The sequence below is a fragment of the Hemicordylus capensis genome, chromosome 8 (assembly GCF_027244095.1).
Source record: "Hemicordylus capensis ecotype Gifberg chromosome 8, rHemCap1.1.pri, whole genome shotgun sequence".
Lineage (NCBI taxonomy): Eukaryota > Metazoa > Chordata > Lepidosauria > Squamata > Cordylidae > Hemicordylus > Hemicordylus capensis.
Window position 1 is genome coordinate 17,730,822 of NC_069664.1, and position 19,025 is coordinate 17,749,846.

Below are 19,025 nucleotides of genomic sequence, written 5' to 3' on the forward strand. Positions count from 1 at the left end.
ATATCTTTTAAAGAATGCCCCAAAGTTGAAAGCTGTGTGCATTGTAGTGGAGAGAGATCTAGGTACACGTATCTCGATGCACAATGGAAGCTGTGAGGAGTAGGAGCAGCATTTTTCATTTTCTTCCCCAAGTGATCTTCTTTGTCTCTCAGATGATTGTTCTTTTCCCACGACAAAGTTCTGTGAAAACAGATGAGCCTTGTACTGTATTGAAGGTCAACAGGCTGGAACTCTGCATATTCAGGATTCAAGGGCTCTCTGCTGAGATCAGCTTGTTCATTCACATCTTGGGGATAATCACTTTCAGTACATCAGTGATAGGCACCTAATGGCGCAGCGGGAAAGCAACCTGCCTAGAGAGCAGGAGGCTGTTGGTTCGAATCTCCGCTGGTGTGTTTCCCAGAATATGGGAAACTCCTATATCGGGCAGCAGCTATATAGGAAGATGCTGAAAGGCATCATCTCATACTGTGCAGGAGAAGGCAATAGTAAACCTCTCCTGTATTCTACTAAGAAAACCACATGGCTCTGTGGTCACCAGGAATCGACACTGGCTCAACGGCACATTCTTTCCTTTCTTTACATCAGTGATGCACAGAATGGAACAGAGTAATCACGTTAGCAGAGAATCAAATCGCAAACAGATTACCCTGAATAAGGCTTCCTGCATTTTTAGCTGGACTCATAAGATACTATCCATTTACACCTAAAGATGCAAAGTAGGCTGTGGCAAATACCTAGTGTTGTTTATCATTATATTCTTGGGCATGTGGGGCTTAAAATCTACAATTCATTATAGGGGAAGGGAAGAGAAATGGAGGCAGAGAAAGAATATGGATTTATTTCAGTTACAAACTTAGGCTTGGTTACAGGATGTGGGATCATAAGAACATAAGAACAGCCCTGCTGGATCAGGCCCAAGGCCTATGTAGTCCAGCATCCTGTTTCACACAGTGTCCCTTGTGGGAGGAGTGTTCCCACCAGCTGCCTCTGGGGAGCCCACAGGCAAGAGGTGAGGGCATGCCCTCTCTACCACTGTTGCTCCCCTGCTACTGGTATTGAGAGGCATGGTGCCTCTGAGGCGGGAAGTGGCCCACGGCCACCAAACTAGTAGCCAAGCCATTGATAGACTTGTCCGCCATGAATTTGTCTAAGCCCCTTTTAAAGCCATCCAGGCTGGTGGCCATCTAATTGGAGGTTGGTCCTCTAATTGAGGCTGATGGCCATCTAATTGTAGGTTGGTCCTCTAATTGGAAGAGATTTAAATTACAGTCATCCTTTGCCAGGAAACACAGGGGTTCCATTCCTGGAAAACCCGGTGATTGGCAGATTCACGTTTGGCAAAGCATTAAAAACTATGGGAAATGAGGTTAAGGGAATTCCGATTGTGAAAATACCTAAAAATAAAGAAAAAATACTAGAAAAGTGGTTAAAAGAAGAAGAAAAAAGCCCAACCCTTAAAATCACCCAGAGTCATCAAGAGGAGTGAGCAGATTGAACCTCTGGAAATTTTTTGACACCCCCCCCCAAATCGCTCGAAGGCACTCTAAATCACGTGGAGTCCTCAAGGCTAGCAATAGGAATGAGTGGATTGAATCTCTGAGCCCCGCAAAATTACAGAACCACCACCCCCGTTATTTTCTCATTATTTCGAGATATTTTCCCACTAAAATATCTCAACTGCAGGTACTCGAGTTGCAGCTGGCGAGATGGGTCACAATTTCCCAGTCGTGGTTACTCAAAACCGCAGTTTGGAAAACCACAGTTAGCGCGAGATGACTGTATAGGACTATAAATAATTGATCCAGCTATGGACAAATTCCATGCAAGACCCTCCTCCCTAACTAGCCAAAAAAGAGACACCTTTAAAAAGGCTTCTCCAACAATGTAACTTACTAGACTTGTGGAAGAAAATTCATCTGCAGGAAAACGACTGTATGTTCTTCTCACCAGTAAATGGCAGTTGCACCCACACTGACTTCCTTGTAACTGCTTTCCACTGGCCATGCAAGTATTGCAGGCAGAAACTGTACAGGAGCTAAATTACGACGTCGCTTGCAACACTCCCCCTTGAAAGAAAGGACCAATTGGCAGTAAAGTCCTGTTCTTAAGATGAATATGCAATGGAAATGGAAATCATGGTCTATGTACCAGACAATCTTACTTGTGGATGCTAGTGGAAATAGTATGAGATACTGTTATATTCATTGGCTGACACCTTGACTAAATTTACTTGAGGAAGACCCATTGAAATTAAAAGGACAAGTGCCGAACTTGTCCTTTTAATTTCAGTGGGCCTTCTTCAAGTACATTTTAGTCAGGATGTCAACTATTGTTTTTGGGGAAAGGTGTCCACCACCCAAACATTCAAGTCTCAAGCGTTCTGGTCTGACTAAATCTGTTGAAATAGCAAAAGAGATCTACATTACCTTAATATACTTCATATGAACCAGCTAATGAAGATATAGCTAGCATTGTTCTAAAAAAGGGAATTTAAAATTTTGCACTGAACACAAGGTTGCAATCCTATGCATACTTACTCCACAGTAAGTGCCATTGAAACCAGTGGGCCTTACTCCTGAGTAAATATTAATAGGATTGTGGTATATACTGTATTTGAAATTATACCTATTAATCTGGTCAGTCTCACTTGGGAGTTATATTCAGTTCCCCTTCTGAAATAAATGAATCACAGGAAATTTAAAACACTTAGGAATATGTATAACACCTAATTTAAATCATCTTAAAATAATCAAGTTGTTGGTAGAATCTATTAAAAACCGTCTTCTAAATTGTCATAAACTCAGTTCTGGCTGGCAAGAGTCAACATTGTTAAGATGCTAATTCTTCCTAAGCTCTTGTTCTGTTTTTAGACAATAGCCTATTTACATACTCTGAAAATAATTGTCAATTGGCAAAAACTCCTGAATGACTTTATATGATTCTATAAAAAAAGTAAGGATATCATCTGGATCCGTGCCTGAGACAAACTCCTAGAAAGGCCATCCTTGGGAACAACTGGGAATTAGACTTGGGGTCGAATAGGTTGAATAACTGGATGCTGATGGAGCAGTGGTATGCTCCAAGAGATACTCCAGAAGACTTGGTCTGGAGGCAACAGATAGTGGCTGACATGATCCGCAGTGCCTCATTGACACTGTGCACGGCGCCGGGGCTGCTGCGGACTTGTAGGGAAGCCCCAGAGAATGAGCAGTTGCAGAATCAGTGTTGCCACCGTTGCACAGCCATTCATTCTGTGCAGCGTTGGGGCTGCCTTACAAGTCTGCAGCAGCCCCGACGTGGTGCACAGCATTTGACAAGACATTGCACACTATGTCAGTGCGCAATGACAAAATTACAATTATTGCAATCTGTTCTGACAAAACCATTATTACAATCAACCCTTTCAGCATAAGAGTGTGCCATCAATTTTGACTCCTGGCGCCCACAGAGCCCTGTGGTTTTCTTTTGGTAGGATACAGGAGGGGTTTACCATTGCCTCCTCCCACGCAGTATGAGATGATACCTTTCAGCATCTTCCTATATTGCTGCTGCCCAATATAGTACCAGTGGGGATTCAGACCACCAACCTTCTGCTTGTTAGTCAAGCATTTAACCACTGCGCCACTTAAGGTGACATACACAACAATTTAGCCTCTCTCAATGTCAGCATGAGGAGCAAACCCTCTGATGACTTTGTTGGGTGGCCACCTATATCCAGCTACAAAGGACAGAAGTATTTTCTCCTGGTCTTGTACTTCTGCCATTTAAATTATTGGCTGGAGTCCACAGATGGGATGAGATCACAACAAACGGACTCCTGATTCCAGAGCTTCAAGCTATTCATGCTGGAGAATATGCATCTAGTAAGAACACTTATGATGAATCGCAAATTAATAGACAAAGAGCCAGATGTAAGAGAACCATCTCTTGTATTATATACTTTGGGGCTTGTATAGTTGGGGCAAAAGCCCTTCCTATACAAGAAAGAGACTGGGAATTCATATGAGCCAGTTACGTGGCCAGTGTTCATTTCTGCTTCTCCACATCTGTACATTTATTTCTCTCAACATTGGGGAGCTCTCCTTCAAAGTGTACACTTGCTGGCACTGGTCATCAAGCAAATCCTACTACATTTCTAGGCAATATTCTAATATGGGTGAGGGATGTGATGAAGTTGGTTCATTTTTAAAAAAACTGTTTGCCAAGTTGCTCTAAAATGCTAGTTTTTATCTCCAGTAGTGGATCCTGTTAAAAAAGTGTGTAAGCAATCTTACTCCAACCAACTCTGTTCTGCTGAACCCACTTAAAGATATTAACCCTCTGAAAAGGTGGATGCTGATATTTCTTCTCACAGCAGCCATATTGAAAGTTGTAGCATTGTGGAAGAGCAGAGATCCTCTCCCTTTGATTAGGAGAATGTTGCAATAAAATGTGGAAAATGTTGACAATAAGCTTCTTCAGAGATCAAGGCTATTGTGAGCCCTGTATACTCAGGCAATATCTTGTGGAAATGGTTTTCATTTTTAACCTAGAGGGGTGAAAGAAAAAGAAATAGTGATGGCACTGTTGCTGTAAGACACCCTAGGTCAGGGCAAGATGAATCCTGACCCACCAGTATGTGATTTGAGTGGGATAGATGCCAAAAGAGTTTCTTTCAGCTTCGTTGATTAGAAAATACACAAGAGACTCCTTGGCTATGATCCATGACTCCTTAGGTACGATCCTTAGCTACTTAGCTACGGTCCATAATCCTTAGAAACTCTTTAGCTACGATCATGACATACAAGGTATGTATGCCTGTGAACGATACGGCACACAAGCTTATGGTGATAGGGATTTCATTTCATTTTAACGTTAGAGGTTGGATGGTGGTTTCCAAACTTTCTATGGAGTGGCAATAACTTAAGAAGACGTTTCAAAGTTATGGAGTGTTGTCTGCGGATAAGAATAGAGATGTGGTTGGTTGACCTTTAACTATTACATTAGTGTAGTCAGAAGTGTTTTTCCATGTGTTTGTCATATATTGCACTAATGTAATGTTTAAAGGCTCACAATCACGTGGGCCTGGGGTCAGTCGCATAGATGCTTCACACAATCTTCTGCCTTCCCCGTCCCTGTCTTAGCCAAGTGTTGTTTCCATGTTAAGCACATGCATGGTTTACCCTGCTTATGTGGTTGAAGGCCTTAAACATTATATTGCCACTGTGTAACGAACCCATGGAAAAGCAGTTCCCACAGTGATAATGGTGTGCTTATAGAAACTGTTGGAGCAGCAAATGAGGCACTAGATTAAGATTTTAGTGCCTAGAATTGAAATTCTCGATCTTCTTTTGTTGTGTTTTCTGCAATTTTCCTAGTGCATCAGTATTCTAGATGGTCATAGTCAGCCTGTTCATGATGCTGTGAGGTTCTTACCCTCTGCTAGGGCTCTGCTAAGCCCAACCTTTATTGGTTCCTTCAGCCCTCTTCAGACGTTTAAAAAAGGGGGACACAGCACACGCATACAGTATCCCAAGAGTGGACCCGAAGCCCCATCCTGGCACTGATGCACTCACCCCCACACTGAACATGCGGGAATACATTCTGTAACCATGGGCAGATTATTTCTGCGATTGGAAGGCTGTACCATGCATTTAAGGGGCCTGTATGCAGATTCGGTTTTAAAATGAACACAGGTAGGGTCATTCACACCAACGTAGGTGCGAGTGTATAGATATCTGTACACTCCTATGCCACGATGCCTGAATAGGGCTCTTGAGGGGTTTTGTATATGGTGCTCCTTCTCTGCCTGTAGCAGCTTCCAAGGAAAGTCTCTCTTCTCCTGGAGGCAACAGCAGGCAAATATTTGGCGTGCTTCGGACTTCACCAACTTGCTACACTGGCTACAACCAGGGATGCAATGCTGCCATGTCAATACAGTTAAATATATGCAGATTAGGAATTGCCCATGGATTTTGCATCATTGTTTATGTCTTTATTTATATTTAATTTTGCATCATTGAGGCAAAATTCAGCTTTTAGGAACTTCAGCAGTAGTCTCTAACACTCCGTGCCCACTCCACCCTCCAGGGTACTTGCTCATCCTGGTGGTGATTGCTTTGCTTTCTCTCCCCCCCACCAAGCTGCTGGGGAGACAGAGCATTTTTGGAAAGAGGCAAGAGGCTGCCGCCAAGGGCTTCTAGAAGCCAGAACTGAATGTGGCAGCAGCCGTAGATTTCTCAAGAATTAGCTGAATGCTAGAGTAATACACGTGGAGCTTCAGGCAGTATGCATGTGAACAGAAGGTGCTACTGGTGGTGCTTAAATGGCTGCTTTGGGTTCTGGTGGTGATGGTGGAATAGCTGGAGGAGTGTAACTCAGTGGAGGAGCACCTGCTTTGCATGCAGAAGGTCCCAGGTTCAATCCTTGGCATCTCCAGGTAGGGCTGGGAAAGACCCCTGCCTGAAACGCTGAAGAGCTGCTACGAGGCAGTACAGACCAGGGATTCTCAATGCTGGGTCCCCAGATGTTATTGGACTTCAACTCCCATAATCTCCAACCGAAGGCCACTGGGGCAGGGGATTATGTGAGTTGAAGTCCAATAACATCTGGAGACCCAACGGTTAAGAATCCCTGGTATAGACAATACTGAGCGAGATGAACCAATGGTCTGATTTGGTATAAGGCAACTACCTATGTAAGGTTGACTGTCTCCCTCAGCTGGGCAAACAGTATTATTCAAAAAGGAAATCGGCTTCAATGACTGAAGCCATCCAGTCTGGAAATGCGAGATGCATGGATGGTTAGGGAAAGGGATGGATTTTAGCCAGCACTCAATGGTTGTTAGGTCTAGCTGTGCTTCCTTAGCATTCGCATTTGTGAAAGACAAGCCCACACATTTAACACATTTCCCCCCATGTTCCAGAATGACCCAAAACTAGTATGTGGCATTATATCTTACAATTCAGTGTGACACATCAAGAGATTTCTGAATCCTGTCAAGCTGTGTAATGTAATAGGGGAATAAAGGCAACAAGATGGTTTCAAGTCAGCAAGATGAAGGATGTGCAGAACCAGTTCGATGGCGAACCAGACTGCTGTGAACTGGACCGGTTCGAGCGGCTCGATTGCGAACCGCTTTGAACTGGTTCAAGCTGGTTCATCGAACCAGGTGGCCCAGCTGATTGGTTGTACCCGTGGTTTGGTCTGAATTTGGACCGAACCTCGCCAAACAGCCCATGCACACCCAAACCAAGATCCTCTGAATCCTTCCTATTTGCTTTTTTGGGGGTCTGGTATTGATGCATATTTTGAATTTTAATGTTAAAGTTGGCATTGTTGAGCTGGGCTTAAGCGGCTTCCTTTGTGGGAATATGGCTGAAGGGGGCAGGCATGATCAAAGCACCTGTTGTAGTTGGATATTATTTGACTACCTCCTCAGATTGGGGGGGGGGGGACAGCTACTGCATGTTAATACCGTTAAATATGTGCAGAATAAAAATTGCCCGTGGGTTTTGCATTCTTGAGGCAAAGGGGAAAGAAGGCTATAATAAAGATAACAAGCAAACACAGTCATGCTGCTTGAAAACCCGATTTATGGGTTTTATGCTTAAATCCTATTTGAGCATAATTAGATCTGATGCCCGCTTGGGTCTGTAGCCCTAGAACAGGGCAGAGGACAGTGATGGGCGGAGGGGAAAGAGATGAGCGTCCTCCTGTAACGCTCCCCAGTGATTCCGTGCTTTTGCCTTGCTTTAGGGCAGCATCCACACCAGTGGTGCCCACCTCCATCTGCTTTGCAGTTTGCCTCCTGATTCCCAGAACGTCAGTCGGGCTGTAGACCTCACATTTCCTCTCCTGTGGGAGGGAACTCCCCGCCTTCTTCAGCCCCCTTCTCCTTTTCCTAGAGTTTGTGTCTATAATTTGGGACTTCAGCATTTGCAGTTAGAACCTTGTGGCTGTAGGGAGTCCGATTCCTTTATTTTCCATTCTCCTTTTCCTTGTTTTCCTTTTCCTTTCCCTCCTTCTCCTTTTCCACTTCCCTTTCCTTATTTCCCCCCATTATTCCCCCCCCCCCACCAGCCTGTGTGGTTGTTACCACTCACCGTGAACTAACACGCCCCCTGGTGTTTGCATGCAGTCATTGCATCCAGCAGATCCTGGAGGCTGTTCTCCATTGCCACCAAATGGGGGTCGTCCACAGAGACCTCAAGGTGAGTTTTCTTGCCCACTGCTCTGTCCGTCTGTCCGTCTTTGTATCTTTGCATGGTTTTTTCTTTTCTTTTCATCTTCAAAGAAGTGGATCAGTTATGAGTTGATCAGACCAAATTTCCTGAAAATCTTGTTATAGGGCCTTCTGCTAAACAGGCTAATGGTGTTTCTTGATCTTGGATCGGGACATTATTTTGACAGCCCAATCAGAAATCAGCTTAATGATAGCCGCCTATGTCTGTGATGTTGTTTTTGCTGTGATCCTCCTTCTGGCTTTGTTGACCAGCTGGGATCCATATCCTGGAGCAGTGTTTCTCAACCACCGGTCCCTGGACCGCTGCCGGTCCCCGAAGGCTTGAGTGCCGGTCCCTGACTGGGAGTCAACCCCCCCAAACTGAAATCAAGGCACTCACTTCCTCAATTTTGCACATGGCACGGAAGAGGAAGAGTATCACGGAGGCATGGGACCCTTCTTGTGCCTTGCCTCCACGTGCTGCTGAGATCTTCCTACAGCTATCTTATTCCCTATCCTTACAGCTTCAAACTGTATGCGGTGCGGGGGCATGGAGGAAAAAGTATGGCAGTGGGCGCCACTTGAAGGGCTGCTGGTTCTTGCATGCTCATTGTTTGCAGCCAACGGTTGGTTGATTGAAACCCAGCTGCCTGTTGTGGTCAAGGCGCCTTGAGAGGGAACGCTGTTTCCCTCTTGCATCAGTGGGGCTTGCTTGTATGTTGTTTTCATTGGCCCCATGTAGCTTTTGAATTTTTCTAATGGCCCAACATACCCTCTCCACTGAGTTATCAGAAGCACCTCCACCCCCACCCCGCACATACTGAAGACATACTGGAGACAAATTTGTTCACCCAGGCTTTTAGATTCAGGGGTTCTCAACCTTGGGTACCCAGACATTGGTGGACTTCTACTCCCATAATCCCCAGCCATAATGGCCAAATGCCATTGTTGTTGGGGGTTATGGGAGTTTAACTGAGAGACCCAAGGTTAAGAACCCCTAATATTCCATGCTTGCAAAAGATTCCAAATTTAATTATTTTAATGCTTATATTATTTTCATTCTAAACTGCCCAGAGATGCATGTTTGGGGCAGTATAGAAGTCTGATAGATAGATAGATAGATAGATAGATAGATAGATAGATAGATAGATAGATAGACAGACTTGAAACCCCTTTAACTAACTGCTGGTCCGGGAAACTGCGCATGAAGAATGTAGCGGTCCTTGAAACTCTGCACGAAGAATTTAGCGGTCCTTGACTCCAAAAAGTTTGAGAAACACTGTCCTGGAGTACCTGGTCAAACCTGCCATTAAGCAAAAGAGAAGCTGTCCATCTCCTAGCCTCCTCTGGAGGTGATTGTGCAGTTCAAGGCAGGCATACCATTTTTATGCAGCTTGCAGCACAGTTGTATTAACGGACTGGGGACTCCCCACAGCCTTGCAGAGTAAAACTTTTACTGAGCATTGCCGAGGTGGTCATTTGCTTGGATGGGAGAACTGGAGGGGATTTAGCTGGACTTTGGTGCCACACTGTGGTAGAAGCACAAACTGCATCTGGATTTAAAGCAAGGAGCCAGGTAGAGCACTTGGAGATGTGGAAATGGAGAAAGCACATTATTTTAAGGACATGACCAGAAGGGTTCTGTGTTCCTGACCCCTTGCCGCTTCAGACAGCTAACAGAGTGCAATTGTGCTGTGCAGGCTGCATAGCTGGCTTCTTTTGCTCACTCTGGAACAACCCAGGACTTATATTTTCTATATTCCTTGTTAGTTACCTGTTGCTTCCTCTGGGGGAAAACCCAGACAGAAAGTGCAGGGACGCGGCTTCTGGATGAGCCCTAAAGCAGAAAGATGCAAAGGGCATATTTCCCTTAACTTGGCTTTAAAATAGGCTGCTAATGTAGCTGGGGTCTAGCACTACCATTCCTTTCAGTGGCAAGGACAGGGGTCCTATCTGTAGAAGCTAGTTCTGTTACTCCCAGGCTACCTGTAATCCCAAGTATATGCCGCTCATGGGTTCCTGTATGCTCTAGGACTGCTCCCAGACAGGTACCAAGTCTCCGCAATAAAGCCCTTCTGCTTTTGCATGATGCATGTTGGAAGTTTGGCCCACCCCTTAGTGTTGTTTCGCTAATCTGAGCTGATTTCTGGACAGCTGTCAGGTGACCATCCAGAGAAACACATTGTGGTAGGGTCTAGGCCAGCAGAGCTGCGGTGCTTTCGAGAAACATCTCATTCAGACCCCCCAACAATCCCCTGCCTTTTCCACTTTCCTTTAGCCACTCCTCTTCCCACCCTCAACCATCTCCGACATTTCCCCCTCCCATGGTGGGTGTATGGGGCAGGCCTCCTACATGACCAGGGGTGCCTGTAGATGAACCAGATGCCAGTTCTCTCCAGATGTTTGCATGCACTATGTCCGGTTTCAATGTGTACAAATTATCTGTTTTCTGTGACTTACAGTATTGGATTCTTGTTCTCTGTTCGTTCGCTCCCTGTTTTTATAACACTCTCTTAGTAGGCCCAGAGTCACTGAGTATTATAAAGTGATCTTGTTCAATGAATGTGAAGGACAGTTATGGTTCAGTAATGCCTGTATTTGTCAGTGTGGCAGGGGGGTAAAGGGGAACCTGATGATAGCAAGTCTCTGTCTGTGTGTGCAAGATGTATTCAGAAGCTGCTTTCTGGAAAGATCTGTGGTGTATCTGTCAGCACTTACAAAGATTTTGGGCTTCCCCCTCACTCCACCTCCACTGTTATTGCTGGTACTTTCCTTTTGGGCTTAGGGACAGGAATTTGACCAAATGTTTAATGCTTTTTAGACATTAAAACAAAATGCTCAACTGATTTAACCTTCCACTCAACACAGGCAATGCCTCATAATTCTGTGTATCTAGATGGAGCCCATACATAGGTGGGCTCATTTTAAGTTACCGGAAAGGTCCAAATCCTCAAATTCTTTATTTGGGTCATTTGCACAGATACCTCCTTTGAGATGGCCTTGCTTTCAAAATTGCCTAATAAAGTTTTTCATGAAGCTACCTAAAATCTGCTGGAAGCAAGAGCTGCAAAAAGACGTGTATAAAAATGTCCCCAGATCCTTGGACAATGTTACTTAAGCAGTAAGTCCCATTGCTCTATTTTCCACCCTTGAAAAGATGCTCTTAGGACTGGTTTAAGCAAGAAGCATATTGGACTGTGCTTGTAGTAGCTGTGCGGAAGATCTTGGGTCTCAGCAACAGGATTTTTCGCTTCCTTTTATTGAAACACAATCATTGTGATGTTATAGTTGAATTCTCAGGCATGGGCAAGTTCTGTACTGTTGGGTTTCTGAATCTGCTCTTGCACATGGGGTTATAGAATTTGGAGCAGAGCTTCTAGTTCTCCAAGGATCAGAATTTTTGTACATTATATTTTGTTGTAATGTGGACCTGGTGCTAAACCATCCATAGTCAAGCATAGATGGTGTGAAAAATCACTGGCTGAAATAAGGTGTAATGATAATGTTGGTAACTGGCATAGTCTTTTGGTACAAACGGTTTGTTCTCTTTGATTAGCATAGTTGCTTAGGTGGGCTGATCTGATTATTTGCATCTACAGAATGCCTTTGGTCTAGATTTGGTGCTTCTTTTTTATGTCCAGGTGAATAGACTGTACATGTGGATATTTATGTGGCACAGATTGAGTGGCAGCTGATTGAGGCTGGGGCAGCGGAGAGTGGAGCAGAAAGCAGAGTATACCTTGAACTCCCATTATTTATTTAGCACATTTATATATCGCCTATATAGAGCCCCTGGCGGTGCAGTGGTAAAACTGCTGCCCTGTAACCAGAAGGTTACAAGTTCGATCCTGACCAGGCTCAAGGTTGACTCAGCCTTCCATCCTTCTGAGGTCGGTAAAATGAGTACCCAGAATGTTGGGGGCAATATGCTAAATCATTGTAAACCGCTTAGAGAGCTCCGGCTATAGAGCGGTATATAAATGTAAGTGCTATTGCTATTGCTATAAGTAGGTCTCAAGGTGGTTTACAATTGATGAAAGTGTCTATAAGCATTAAAATAATTAAAACAAATAATAAAAATTAAAATTAAAAAACCAACTAAAAGCCTGACCGAACAGAAGTTCCTTCAGCACATGCTCAGGGCTCTCCCTGGTGCCACCCAAAATCCCACATGGAGAACAAGCCACCCACCCCGTCCTGCTGTTCATCTGTCTGGTGCACTTGTGTGGCGGCCATTTGAGGGGTCAACACAGCAACATGCAAGCACATCAGCCAGGAGAGCAGTGGGATTGTCCGTGCAGGATACCGGGTGGTGGGAACATTTTGTGGGAAGTAAAGGTATACTTCACCTCTGCCCACCTCTCACCCCAGCCTCTGCCAGCTGCCACACAGGCACATAAGGAAAAGCAACCTCAGAAACTCTAGCTGTTACAGCTGTTACCCAGTTGCAAATATTTTAAAATACGGCATAGCAGCAACAGTGCTATGTTGCTGACCAAAACATCGCAAAATGGAGGGCAAACGTTTGAGTGCACTAGAATTCTCCTTCGGACTAGATGTTAAACAAAAAACAAAGCCAAGCGGGGTGGGGAGAAGAGAGGATTTGGTGGGCATGATGGAAAAGCCCAGTCTGCAAGTTCTAGATAGCTTAATGGAGGGATGGTTTTGCAGACTGAACTAGCTTAGATTGTGCTTAATGAAAAAACGCGTCAGGCTCCAGCAAGGCATGTGGAGGTGAAGAAACGGTGGACGGTCTCCCTCTGAAAATATAAAAGCCAAAAGGTTTTTAAAAAACAAACCCACATTCTCTTTAGAAACTGTGGAGAGAATTAGGTCAATGTAAACCTACACGTAGGAGTCAATGGGATTATATACTAACCTGAATTCTTACATCTTTAGCTTGAAATCCCAGTTTCAAACAAGTAGAATTGGATGGCAGTCTAGTTGTTGTTTTTCCTTTGCTGGCAAGAGTCTCTTGTTACTGCCCCAAATGTAAGTGGCTCACATGTTGTGCAGTGTTTCACAAACATTTCCGATCAGCTGTGCTGCTACGGGTGTCTAAAGAAGGGTCAACAGTCTTGCACAAGAAGGCACACTGGCACTTGACTTATAATATGAGCATGACTTGTATTGTTTCCAAAGTAAATTGCACTCTCAAAGTGTGGGTGTGCAATTTTCAGTACTTGCACTCTTGCACAAGATCATCGGTGCTTCCTGAGACACTGGCAGCAGTGTGAGCTGATCGGATACACCTGTAAAATGCTGTTCAGCAAGTGGGCCAGTATATTGATCTGGAGGCAAGTCTCCGTGATTACAGTTGAACTTACTGCCCAGTTAAATGTGTTATTGCAGACTAGTTGCTTGAACACATATTATATTAATATGTTAACTTATTTCTCAGCCTTTTGTAGAGAGATGGATTAGTAATTACATGGATGGATGAAATTAAGAATATTTTCACATTCACAAATTTGGCCTCCAAAGGGTTCATCTTTAATCTTGCCTGGTGAATGGTAGAAGTGGGTGTTGGTCATGGTAGAGGGCAGGGCTTGTAATGTCAACCACATCTCAAAGTTTAATGGTGGTCCTGTGAAATTGTGCTTAGGTCATTTCTAGGCAGTCTTAGAGGTCTGACAGGGATGGAGGCTGTGTGGAAGTAGCCATGCGTGGACTGAGGTCGTTTAGGCTCATAACCTCTGTTTTGTTTTGAATGGAGTTTGGAGTGAGTGGCCTCACTTTGGAGGCTACCTTTACATAAGGACCTGTTCTGTATCATGTTATTGTGTGGGTGCTGGGTTCTGATGTGAAGAGTTGTGTGTTGTTAGTGGGACAAATTTATAAATAAATTGTTGGACAGAGATTGTCTCTTACACATCCTGGGATGCATTATTTCTTTCTTGTCAATATCTGGAGTCCTAATTGTGGAGTTGTTAGATTTGAGATCTCTCTCTCTCTCTCTCTCTCTCTGGAAGAAAAAGGAAGGCTGTATTTCACCCCTGCCCCCCCAAACACACTTAAGTAAAAAATGAATCTCCCAGAGTCTTGACCTCTTTGACACTCCATTGACCACTAGATTTCAGTTCAATGTGAGAATTCTTCAGCTTAGGATATGATTTGGTCAGAATGGATCGGGACAGAAACCAGGGATTTCCTGACTATATTTAATCTTCAGATTATGGATGTTGTATGAAACAAGCTGCCAGTCATACGCTGTGATCCTAAGCATATTTTCTGAGAAGCAAGTCCCACTGTGTTCAATGGGAGTTACACTTTATGAATTATTACTTTGCTTCCCCTTTGAAACCTACCTTTGTGTGCTGATGATTTGGTAGAGTTAGGGAATCTAGGTTGTTGTTATCCTCCCAGGGTTCCCCAGTGTGGTGTTCTTCCTAAAGACTTTAAGAAGAAGTTTGTGTGGTGTGCTGGGCAATATCTTTGCCTAGAGATGCATGTTTTCATATCAGCAGCCGCAACTTGTCTCTAGTCCATTGCGATAGTTGGCACACGTTCCTTTCCTGTATTGTAACATTGCCAGAGCTTCCTAGGGGATATTTTTAACCAGAGACTTCTTTGTCTCTGCTGATTCCAAACAGATATATCTGGAAATCTAGACCACGGAAACACCAGAGAAAGTAGGACAAAGCATACCTTACTAACCTCAGCGGATGGAGCAAAAGGTCCCGGAAAGGGTGGAATGGAGGGGAGCCCTTTCTTGTGCATGTTTGGTGGTTAGAGTGTTGTCTGTTGTGTTGTTGTCAGTATACAAGCTGGAAACTGGGAAGTCATGGGAGCACAGTTATGCTCTCTCTTTCTCTCTCCTTAATGTTACAGCCCCAGATGATGCTTCCTTAGCTGCATTGGACCTGATTCCCTAAAATGATAGAATTGGAAGGATGAAAGAGCACCTAGGCCAACTCCCTGCCACAAGGCAGGACCGTCCACACATCAGCCCCAGCTGCAGAATCCCAATGCAGAAAGCAGGTGCCCAGCAATCAGGTGCCTGCAGTGCAAAGGGCTGCAGATGACTCAAGGGAGAAAAGCCACACACAACAGGGGAATGTACGTTTTCAAAGCAACTCAGGTTCACTAGCCAGTCTTACCTGATAGAGAATTCCTTAACGACCCCAAAGATAAGAAGTCAGATTGCCCTATGCTGATGGAGCTTGTTAACACCTATCCAGCTAAGTTTTCCCAAGGGAATTGTTCTTGGGTGCACATCTGATTCAGCAAGCATCGTCGGTAATTGTGGCTGTGCCTAATGTTCCAGAGTCATCTTCAGCTTTTTTGGTATCCCTATTTTTCCTTTTTAAACGAACGTACTGCTATGTTGGTCGGTCAAAGGTCAGACCGTTCAAAGGTGCCACTTTGAGCATCCTGTAACCGGGATGGAAAAGTGGGGTATAAATTTGTCATAATGCATAGATTGCATCAACCAACCTAGACCACGGAGGGTACAAGTTACTGCTGTCCTATTGAACAGCAAAGCCACGCCAGCCAAGAGAACAAACACAAGATGTATGGTCATCTTCTTTCCAGTCTAGACTTCTCCTTCTGTGTGCAGTCATCTGTCTACAGGGCATTTCATGTGACTATAGAAGTACAGCTCAGGCTTACAACAGAGATAAAGCATCCCTGCCTTACTCAAACTAATTCTAAACCTTCAAAAAGCCTGCTCTGGTTTTCTAGACTGTTAGATTAGCCTTGGGAGTAATCTGTGCGAGTGATGGAAGGGACTAAACTTCTTATTTGCTCCCCTTTGCAAATAGCCCTGTTTCCTCTACTGGGTACTTCCCCCTAATTTCTGTAAAGTGCCATTTACGAGGGCAATTAAGAATTGTGTGCTGGTCTAGAATGGAGCCAGAAGTAGAGGGAACAATCCTGGGTCACTGAGAGTCACAGCAGATCAGCGTTTTTTGGTGAGATCGATTAAAAACAACCTTCGGGCCAGGAGGCCGCGCCAGTGACGAAATCAACCTGTTTAGTACTCCTCCAGCAGTTTACACGAGGATGTCCTGCCCTAAAATCTTCTCCCACATATCCTAGGCATGGGTCAAGGGCTATCTCCAGAAAATAGCTTGTCTCCTTTTTTGTGTCTCTGTCTCACACTACTTTGGGGTGATTGGAAGTCTCTAACCGGCTTCTGCAAACTGTTTGTTGTTGTTGTTTTTCTGTTTCTCTCCCCCACCCCTTCCTTTTTACTTTAAACCAAACCAAATTATACATGACTCTATTAAAATGGCACCCTGTGTTAAATTGGGTCACCATGACAGCCGGAGAACCTGCTTCTGGCCAGCAAATGCAAAGGAGCGGCAGTGAAGTTGGCAGATTTTGGCTTGGCGATTGAGGTGCAAGGAGACCAACAGGCCTGGTTCGGTGAGTGCCGAGTGGAATCTCTTCCTCTCCCCATTTCAAAGTTTGCTTTGCTGACCCAGTAGTTGTGCAATCACAGACATTGGCAAATTTTGCTTCCTCCCCAGGCTTTGCGGGCACTCCTGGCTATCTCTCACCTGAAGTCCTACGCAAAGAAGCCTATGGCAAACCTGTGGATATCTGGGCATGCGGTAAGACTGAGCTCTCTTGACTCTAGGATGCTGTGCCATAAACCAGTAGAATCACAGAAATGGAAGAGGCCTTCTAATCACCCCGCTACCCAATGGTAGAGGGCCATCCAGCCACCAATACAGAAACCAGCATGTCGTAAACAAAGAGCGAATGCACCTTGTAGAGCAAATCGTTCTAGACGAGTAATCCTCAACCATTTCAAACCAGGACCCACCTTTCAGCCCAAGCAAGCATTCTACAACCAGCTTCTTAATTATTTACCACATATGTGTTTGGTGATGGTGCCACTGGTGCGATTCAGTTTAAGGAGAGCTGGTCTTGTGGTAGCAAGCATGAATTGTCCTCTTTACTAAGCAAGGTCCGCCCTGGTAGCATATGAATGGGAAACTACATGTGTAAGCACTGTAAGATATGGGACCTCTCTGGGAAGCGCAAGAAGGTTCCAAGTTCCCTCCCTGGCAGCATCTCCAAGATCGGGCTGAGGGAGACTCCTGCCTGCAAACTTGGAGAAGCTGCTGCCAGTCTGTGTAGTCAATACTGAGCTAGATGGACCAAGGGTCTGACTCAGTAGAAGGCAGCTTCCTATGTTCCTATGGGGCCTAACCCACTAGTTGAATAGTGTTCTAAATTACTGACTCAAGCATTTCAAGTGACTTGATTTGAATCTGGGGTTGCTGAGTATTCCCACTTACTCTTCACTTAAGCAGTAAGACACGCCTTGCCAGATCAGGCCCAATACCTACTGTATCTAGTCCAGCATCCTGTTTCCCACAGTGGCCTACCAGATATCTCTGGGAAGCCCACAAGCAAGAGATGAAGGCATGCCATCTCCCTTGCTGTTGGTCCCCTGCAATTGGTGTTCAGAGGTATCCTGCCTCTGAACCCCGAGGCAACATATTGTCATAAAGACTCATAGGCATTGATAGACTTGTCCTCCACAGATTTATCTAATATGCTTTTAAAGCTTTTGGTAGAGGGTGAAACACAGGAGCTAGGCTTACCTGGTTCTAAACTGCTGCTGTCCCATTTCATCACCTAGGTGTTATTCTTTACATCTTACTGGTTGGGTATCCTCCATTTTGGGATGAGGATCAGCACAAGCTGTACCAACAGATCAAGGCTGGAGCCTATGATGTGAGTAATGGTGCTTTTCAATGCTTTTTCTGGTCTTCGTTACATGAGCCACTTCTCACATAGCTTAAAAAAGCAAGTCCTGCTTACAGGTATTGGTTTGAGGGGAAGCAAAGACAGAGATACATGCCAGGATTCGTATACCCTGTGGTGCCATGGCTGTTTCTCTAATGGAATCCATTTTAGCTTGTATTTTTCGTTTCCGTCTGTGTGTCTGCAGTGCAAGCTCATTGGAATGAAACCAAATGGAAAGATCCCACAATTTCTTTTAAGCACTCGGGGTAAGGAGTTGCACTTAGTTCACTCCTTCCACAGACCTTCAGCTTGTCCCCACAGCCTCTGCACTATGTTTGTATAGGTCAGTTTTCATTCGGTAAAATTCTGATCAATCTTATCAGCCTGGCAGGACAGTGGCACGTTAACAAGGGCTGAGTAGGAATCGGCTCAAGACTCTAACCTACCAAACCCCACAAAGCTATGAGGGAGGGGCAGAATAATACCCATAATACCCTTCACCGGGGTGGGGGGATCTTGCAAGGTGATGGGAGGGGGGAGAAGGTTCAAATGCTTGTAAACGTTTCTGTGTTACTATGCGTGTGAAGAATAAGTCCGTCCAAAGTAGGAATGACTCATTCCTGCTTTGTGTGCAGAAGGTCCCAGGCTTGATCTCCAGTATCTCCAGGGAGGTCTGAGAGAGACTCCTGTCTGAAATCTTGAAGAAACTGCCGCTAGTCAGTGTAGACAGTACTGAACTAGATGGGCTGAGGTCTGACTTGGTATCAGTGGTGCACCTAGGTGATTTTGGTGCCCACACCAGCCCTTCTGTGAGGCCACTATGAGCCCCCCAAAACCTACTTTTGGGGGCCTCCTGTGGTGAACCTGCGTGGTTTTTTTTAATATCAAAGCTGTCGTGTGGCCGAGAGGTGGCTGGTGGTGGTGGTGGTGGGGAGCTGAGCAGTCCTTCACCTTCCGTCCCGCCCCTGCGGCAGCAAGGGGAGCAACCGCTGGGCATGTCCTCTCTGCCAGGCAGCTGTAGTGAACTGCAAAGCGCACCTGCACAGTTCAGAGGAAGATTGTTGTAAATCTGTGACATCACAGGCTTGCGACAATCTTCCTCTGAATTGTG

The 19,025-nt window shown here is 44.9% G+C and overlaps 1 protein-coding gene across 27 annotated transcripts in view; it reads left to right on the forward strand.

The window, feature by feature from the left end:
- CAMK2B (calcium/calmodulin dependent protein kinase II beta) overlaps positions 1-19,025 on the forward strand; it is a 214,985-nt gene that overhangs the window by 136,964 nt on the left and 58,996 nt on the right. For 21 of the 27 annotated variants that reach the window (XM_053269265.1, XM_053269271.1, XM_053269275.1 and 18 more), the window contains exons 6-9: positions 8,123-8,195; positions 16,477-16,579; positions 16,684-16,767; positions 17,808-17,902. In XM_053269265.1, coding sequence (XP_053125240.1) covers positions 8,123-8,195; positions 16,477-16,579; positions 16,684-16,767; positions 17,808-17,902 — 355 coding nt within the window. The remainder of the gene's footprint in view (positions 1-8,122; positions 8,196-16,476; positions 16,580-16,683; positions 16,768-17,807; positions 17,903-19,025) is intronic. The other 6 variants (XM_053269266.1, XM_053269273.1, XM_053269269.1 and 3 more) reach the window with 1 other exon arrangement.